We start from the raw sequence: 6,973 nt of genomic DNA, 5'->3' as shown, positions 1-6,973 counted from the left end.
CTTTCACCAATGTTTGTAGAAGCGGTCTGCATGCCTAGGGGATGATTTTATACACCTGTGACCATGGAGGTGAATCACCTGAATCACATGATTTGGAGGGGATTGGAACACCTGAATCACATGATTTGAAGCGTGGGGCACTTTTGGCACTATAGTGTGTATAAAAGAATGTTAATAGATATAATGTAAAACGTATATATTTATAACTACACATTGTATATACAGATTCTGATTATATAATTATATATACTCTATATTAACCATTTTTAAAAATTTTCACTCCATATATTAAAATCTGTATTTTTGGATACAGAGACATAACCCCCCCCCCCCCCCCCCCCCCTTCCATGCTGCACTTTTACCACCTCCTGCCTCAAATAGTGCATGCAGCTGCTCAAGGCTATATACATGGTGCGTCTGTGAACATCAAAAGTAAACCGCTTATCGCATCTTGCAGGCATAACAGCCACCAAAGGCAACTGTTGCAAGTCCATGCTGGCCGTGTCACAACCGAGGCCCACAGCCACGCGATTGCGGTGCAGTGGTGTGGCATTCACAGGGTTAAATCAGCCAGTGAGTATAAGCGACATGTCTGTGGTGGATCACTTTTCAGAGGGGTGGCAAGGGCTGCCACTCACGTAAACGAACCTCAAAATAATGTGGTAGTGACGAGTAAGTAGTAACCGAATACGCCAAGCCTCAAAATTGCACGCGCCAACAATATGGAGAGAAAAGACAAGTTTTTGATTGAAAAGATACTTTTATTGCAGAAGCATCAAAAACAACATGTTACGTGTAATCGGGGTACATCTCACCCTGTACTGCGACGCAGCGCACCACATAGCAATACAGTTCCATACATACGATAAATACATTCAGGCCAATAAATACATTCGCTCAGCGGTATGATGCCTGACGTGATGTGCACAGAGGATGAATCCCCCGGATCACCACGTCATGCATGACGCCGCTTACCCCAAAAACTGTAGCATCCTAATACGATATACATTTCCTAGTCACTATATCATGCACGAAAACGATAACTGAAAAAGAAAAACACTGTCAACAATAGGCATCGGGTGTGTGGGGGGGAGGGGGGGGGGGGTGGAAGGGGAGGGAAGGGGGAAACACAGGCCCGAAGCTTTATTGAAGGGACAAAGACACGCAAGGGGGAGTAGGGGGAAGGGGGAAATCTTCAGACGTCCTCTTCCTCCTTAAAGTCCATCAAGGAATAGTCTCTGAGCAGACTGAGGATCAGTCTGCGGCAGTCCTCAATGGACATCCTCTCCCGCTGGAGTGTGAGGCGCTTTCTGGCGCACCATAAAGCGTCCTTGAAACAGCACAGCACCCGCCAGGCGCCGTCAATGTCCTCCAAAGAAAAAGTTCCACAGAACAGTCCATTCAAAACCCCAAAGTGAGTGATGGCTGTCTGTGGCACAAAGTCCTTGAGTTCAGGTTCCAGGGCCCCCAACAGGGCCTGAGCAAATGAGCACTCCCAGAAAACGTGGTAGGACGTTTCCTCATGGGTGATGCAGAAGGGGCAGTGTCTGTATCTGCTCAGGTTCCTGGCATGCATAAATGTCCTGAGAGGCAGTCCCCCCTGGATAGCCATCCATGCCAGGTCTTTGTGCCTGTTGGTGAGGATGTTAGAAGAAACATTCCTCCAGACCACCTTGCAGGTGTCTGAAGGCAGGCCTGGAACCGACTCCAAAATGTCGCTGGCTCGGATGAGCTTGTAGATGGTCTTTGGCTTCCACAAGTCCGGCTTGACTCCCTGCAGCCCTTGCTCCCTGATGAACTTGAAGGTATCCAAGTAGAACCAAGGAGTGTCCCAGTTGTAGGGGATGGAACTATCCCAGGTGTCCCACCCCAGGGACCTCCAGAGAGGCAACAGGAAGAAGCGAGACATTGCGTTCCCGCCAGAGTCCATAGTCCGTCTTGGCAAAGTTCTGCGGACGCAGTTGCAAGCAAAGAACACCCTCAGCTGGGTGGCGATGTCGGGCACGCCCTTACCGCCCTTGAGGGGTTCCTTGAACATGACTGCCCGCTTCACTCTGTCCATCTTGGAGCCCCAGATGAAGTGAAACACCGCCCTGGTGATGGCCTTGCAGGTGTTGACCCGGGGGGGCCAGGCCTGGGCGAGGTACTGCAACACAGGGAGAATCTCGCTGCGGAGTACCAGTGTCTTCCCTTCGATGGTGAGGTCTCTGAGGCTCCAGAGTCCAAACTTTTGGCGCATCTTGGCCAGTCTCTCCTCCCAAGACTTCAGGGCTGCGCCCTCGGCACCAAACCAAACTCCCAAAATCTTCATGAAGTCTGTCTTGATGCCAAAGGGCATGGATGCAGAAGAAGGCAGGAACCACTTTCCGAAGAGCATGACTTCCGACTTCCCGCAGTTGACCTTTGCCCCCGAAGCTTGGCCGAAGTCCTCGCAGGTCTGGACGAGCAGGTCGATGGAGCGCTGGTTGGCACAGAACACCGTCACGTCGTCCATGTAGAGCGAGCACTTCACTTCCCGTCTGTCTGGTCCCGGTGCGGTGATTCCCCCGATCTCTGGATTCCGTCTGATGCATTCGGCGAAGAGCTCTATACAGCAAACAAAAAGCAGAGGTGAGAGAGGACAGCCTTGTCTGACCCCGGAGAGAACCGGGAAGGGGTCAGTCTTCCAGCCGTTCACCTGCACGGAACTACAGATGTCATTATACATGATGTCAACATATGAACAAAACATTTCCCCGAGACCAAACCTGCGCAGGGCTCTGCACATAAACCCATGGGAGACACGGTCAAAGGCCTTCTCCTGATCAAGACTGACCAGGGCCGCGTGCACACGGCGGTCCTTGATGTATTGGACCGTGTCCCGGACAAGCGCTAGGCTGTCCGCAATCCTGCGGCCAGGAATGCCACAAGTCTGATCCGGGTTGATGATCTGTCCGATGACAGCCTTCAGTCTGTTCGCCATGACCTTGGCGAGGATCTTGTAGTCCACGTTCAGAAGAGAGATGGGACGCCAATTTTTCAAGTCACATCTCTCCCCCTTACGCTTGTACAGGATCGTGATCATCCCCTCCCTCAACGAAGGAGGCATCTTGCCTTCCACCACCATCTCCTCGTACAGCTCGAGCAGGTCCGGGCCCACGAGATCCCACAGCGCTACATAAAGCTCCGCTGGGAGACCGTCGCAGCCCGGGGTCCTGCCTTGCCTAAAGGATTTAGCGGCAGAGTGTAGTTCCTCCAACGTCAAGGGGGCGTTGGTGGCCGACAAACCTGCAGGATCAATAGTGTTAGAGATACCTGACAAGAACCTGTCGGCCGCTTCCGAGTTCGTTTCTTTAGGAGAGTAGAGGTCGGAGTAGTAGTCGCTGACCACTTCCATCACGGCCTCCTTCCCCTTCTGGAGTGTTCCAGTCTTGTCACGCAGCTCCGACAGGGGTGTGTGTCCTGAGTGGAGTTTCCTGAAAAAGAAAGAGTTACACTTCTCACCTTTCTCGAGATGCTCCACTTTGGCACGGAAGACAATGTGCCTGGATTCTTCCTCAAAGTGCTTTTTCAAGCACTTCTTGGTGTCCTCCAGGTCTTGCCTCACGTCCCAGCCACAGTGATGAAGGTCCTGCAGGGACTGCAGCTGACGCTGCAGCCTCCTGAGTTCCTTCCTCCTGGCACACACTTGCTGGCGTCCCCTGGCCTGAAAGAAGCTGCGCAGCTTGACTTTCACGAACTCCCACCAGTCGCTGACCTTAGGAAAGAAAGCCTTCTCCTCTCGCCAGGCACCGTAGATTTCCCTGAGCTCCGCTAGCAGTTCCTCATCGCCCAGCAGGGTGCAATTCAGCTTCCAGGAGCCTGGGCCCGGGGCAAAGCCCTCTCCCAGATCGCCTTGAAAGTGAATGGCCCTGTGGTCAGAGAAAAAGCAGGGAACCATGGAGAACCCGCGGTGCCTGACTGCCCTGGAGGTGAGCACAAAGTCAATCCTGGAGCGCACGGATCCATCGGGGCGGCTCCATGAGTAGTTCACGGAACCGCGCCCCACGGATCCCACTGCGTCTCGCAGGGAAGCCTCTGCAATCATCTCCCGGAGCAGCTTCGAGGTGACGTCGAGTTTTGCGTATATGCTGGAGCTGCGCCCATCCTCCTCTATCGGACAGTTAAAGTCACCGCCGATTACTACTGCTCTCGTTGTGGCGAGTTGAGTCCGCAGGGTTTGGAAAAGTTCCAGCCGCGCGTTCTTCTCCGGGGGGGCGTACACGTTGATGAGCCTAACGGGCTCCCCCGCCCACGAACCATCTATGACCAGAAGGCGGCCACAGACGAGCTCATGGACGGAGTCAACAGTGAAACGTCCTCCCCGGATAAGGACCGCAACCCCTGCGGACTTGCAATCGCCACCCCCAGACCAGTAGGAGGGACCATGGGTCCACTGGGAGGACAAATGAGTGTACCTCCTCAGAGGGGGAAGTGCGCACTCCTGAAGCATGTACACATCACTCTGCTGTGTGGAAAGAAAGGTCAGCACAGTCTGCCTCCTAGACACGTCCTTTATGCTCCTCACATTAATGGAAAAGATAGATATCTCAGCCATCATGGGAAAGAGATGAAGGGGTTAGTCGGCAGGGGCTGTGCCTACCTCCCCTGGGGAGGGGGGGCGACCTCTGTGACCTCTGCGGCCTGACAAGTGTCCTGGCCCAGACCAATCTGATTGAGGACCTCGTTGAGGACCTCATTGAAGTCGGTGGAGAGATCTGGCTCCGACTGGGTCAGAGCCATCTCTTCTTCCACCTCTTCTTCCTCCAGCGTGTCGAGGTCCTCCCCCACGGGGTCGGGGCCTGCGACATTCTGGAGGACGGCAGGTCGCTTGGTGGCAGAGGAGGTGTCCTCCGCCGCCGGGCTGGCCTGCTCCTTCTTCCGCTTCCTGTACCCCGCCGCAGAGTTGCTGACAGGGGTAACAGGGGGAAGGGGCGGGAAGTCCTCCTGGGAGGACAGGTCCGGGGGGGGTGGGACCGGGGCAGGGGCAGGGGGGCAGGGGGGGGTAGGGGCAGGGGGACCAGGGGCCGAGGGGCCGGGGGCCGGGGCGGAGGGACCAGGGGTAGGGGCAGGGGGACCAGGGGCGGGGGGACCAGGGGCGGGGGGACCAGGGGCAGGGGGACCAGGGGCAGGGGGACCAGGGGCAGGGGGACCGGGGGCAGGGGGGGCGGGGGCAGGGGGACCGGGGGCAGGGGGGGCGGGGGCAGGGGGACCAGGGGCAGGGGGACCAGGGGCAGGGGGACCAGGGGCAGGGGTACCTGGGGCCTGGGGGGGGTTCCTCTTACCCGGGTCCTTTGGAGGCTTTTGTGGCGCTGGTTTGGTGGCCGGGCCCTTGCTCAGGGCCCCGGCGTACGTCCTGCTTCTTTCTGGGCAGTCTCTGTAGACGTGCTCGGACCGTCCACAGAGGTTGCAGGTTCTGGACCTTGGGCAATCCTTGGTCTCGTGACCTGCAGACCTACAGAACCTACAAGAAAGCACACTGCATTCCTTACCCTCGTGCCCCGGCTGGCCGCACTTGCGGCATGACTGGGGTAGGTCCGGGTAGTGTAGGAGTCCTGATGACGATCCCAGGGAGAAGCATTGTTGCAGGTGTTGGAGATCTCCAGCGGGACGATCTCTTAGTAGCCTGCAAAACACTGCCCACTTACCAGTCCAGAAGCCGTTGGTGTCTAGTATCCGGACTGGGTCCTTCAACACGACACAAAACCTTTGGAGGTAGGTGGCTATGTCTCTGCCGGGGACGTGAGGGTTCCTCATGGACACCGTGATCCTTCTTTCGTCCCTTTGAATGGGAGAGTTCGCAGCGAACTTCCGGAAGAGGGAGTCGGGTCCAGCGGTCTTTACTGCCTCCCAGTACCTTCTGCACACCTGTAGTGAGACAAAGGTGACCAGGAACATGCCTCTCACAAAGGACTGCACCGACAGGGTCTCTGCCTTGCTGAATCCCTGCTCGAGTATCATCTTCTTGCCAAAGACTTCCGGGGTCATTTCCGGGATTCTGCCATCTACCTCTTTCAGCCGCAGCACGACTGTCTGCTTCATCCAGGGCTCCAAGGGAGGGAGACCGTCTGCAGGGCCGGAGCGGTCTGGGGTGGAGGTGGAGGCGGAGGCGGCTTCTCCCGGGGTCTTGGCGGTGGTGGCGTTCTGTGGCTTCTTCGCGGTCTGTTTCTTCCCCATCTTGGCGCAGAGGAGTTCAGAAGGGCTTCCCAGGGATCTTGGTCGGGTTCCTTCTCCTTCTTCTTCCTCGGCGGCTTCACTCTCGCTTGCTTAGCCTTTGAAAAGGCTATTGAGCGTCTACTGCCCGGGGGTAGTAACGCAGAGTGAACAAGGGGGGGGAAGATCACAAACTCGTTCTGTGTGGGGGCTAAGCCTCAAACCCAATAGCAGCAAGTAGGTGAAGCCGGATTTAACCGACGATCCTACAAGGCCGAGAAGAGGGTACCCCACACAGACCAAATGGCTTGGATAGATGCAAGTGTTTCTCAACGTCCTAGCTGGAAGCCGGGACACCCCTAAAGGCAAGGTCGATACTACACTTGATCTTAGCCAAAAGGCCGAGAGAAAAGACAAGTACCCAACATGATCAATAGGTGGCGCTTTAAATGCCTTTACAGCTCATCAGTTTAGAGCAGGGGTCTCCAAACTTTCGAAACAAAGGGCCAGTTTACTGCGCTTCAAACTTTAGGGGAGCCGGACTGTAGTCAGAGGGGCACTGCCCTGACAGCAGTGGAATTTAACAATGCCATAGGTTTGGTGGTCAGTGGGAATAAAAAAACTGCATCATTTGAGTCAGTGGAAGGAATAGAACACCATGATTACTATCAGTGGAAGGAATAGTGCCCATCATTGGTGTCAGTGGGAGGAATAGTGCCCCATCATTGGTGTCAATGGGAGGAATAATGTCTTATCATTGGTATCAGTGGTAGGCAATTTTTGCTACGGGCCTCAGGGCCTG

At 55.5% G+C, this 6,973-nt stretch overlaps 1 protein-coding gene across 1 annotated transcript; it reads right to left on the bottom strand.

Annotated features, from left to right (window-relative positions):
• Positions 1-1,107: 1,107 nt before the first annotated feature.
• LOC149440753 (uncharacterized) lies at positions 1,108-6,006 on the bottom strand. Its single transcript, XM_089658183.1, has 3 exons — positions 5,876-6,006; positions 3,295-3,890; positions 1,108-2,586 (listed from the first exon to the last, which is right to left on the bottom strand). Exons 1-3 carry the CDS (start codon positions 6,004-6,006, stop codon positions 1,196-1,198), a joined length of 2,118 nt encoding a protein of 705 aa, XP_089514309.1. The 3' UTR covers positions 1,108-1,195.
• Between the last annotated feature and the right edge of the window lie 967 nt (positions 6,007-6,973).

Source organism: Staurois parvus, unplaced genomic scaffold (genome assembly GCF_062004578.1).
Source record: "Staurois parvus isolate SC_StPar_1 unplaced genomic scaffold, SC_StPar_1.0 ptg001055l, whole genome shotgun sequence".
Classification (NCBI taxonomy): Eukaryota; Metazoa; Chordata; class Amphibia; order Anura; family Ranidae; genus Staurois; species Staurois parvus.
The sequence above is the reverse complement of the archived record's forward strand: the minus strand, read 5'-3'. Positions and strand labels throughout refer to the sequence as shown.

What these genes read in the sequence shown, in the direction of transcription:
- LOC149440753 (XM_089658183.1), bottom strand. Translation starts at nt 6,006, where the DNA reads ATGACCCCGGAAGTCTTTGGCAAGAAGATGATACTCGAGCAGGGATTC. An exon ending in TCACTACAGGTGTGCAGAAG is followed by an intron (nt 3,891 to 5,875) that starts GTACTGGGAGGC and finishes CTCTGACCACAG; the next exon opens with GGCCATTCACTTTCAAGGCG. An exon ending in GGCCGACAGGTTCTTGTCAG is followed by an intron (nt 2,587 to 3,294) that starts GTATCTCTAACA and finishes TTTGCTGTATAG; the next exon opens with AGCTCTTCGCCGAATGCATC.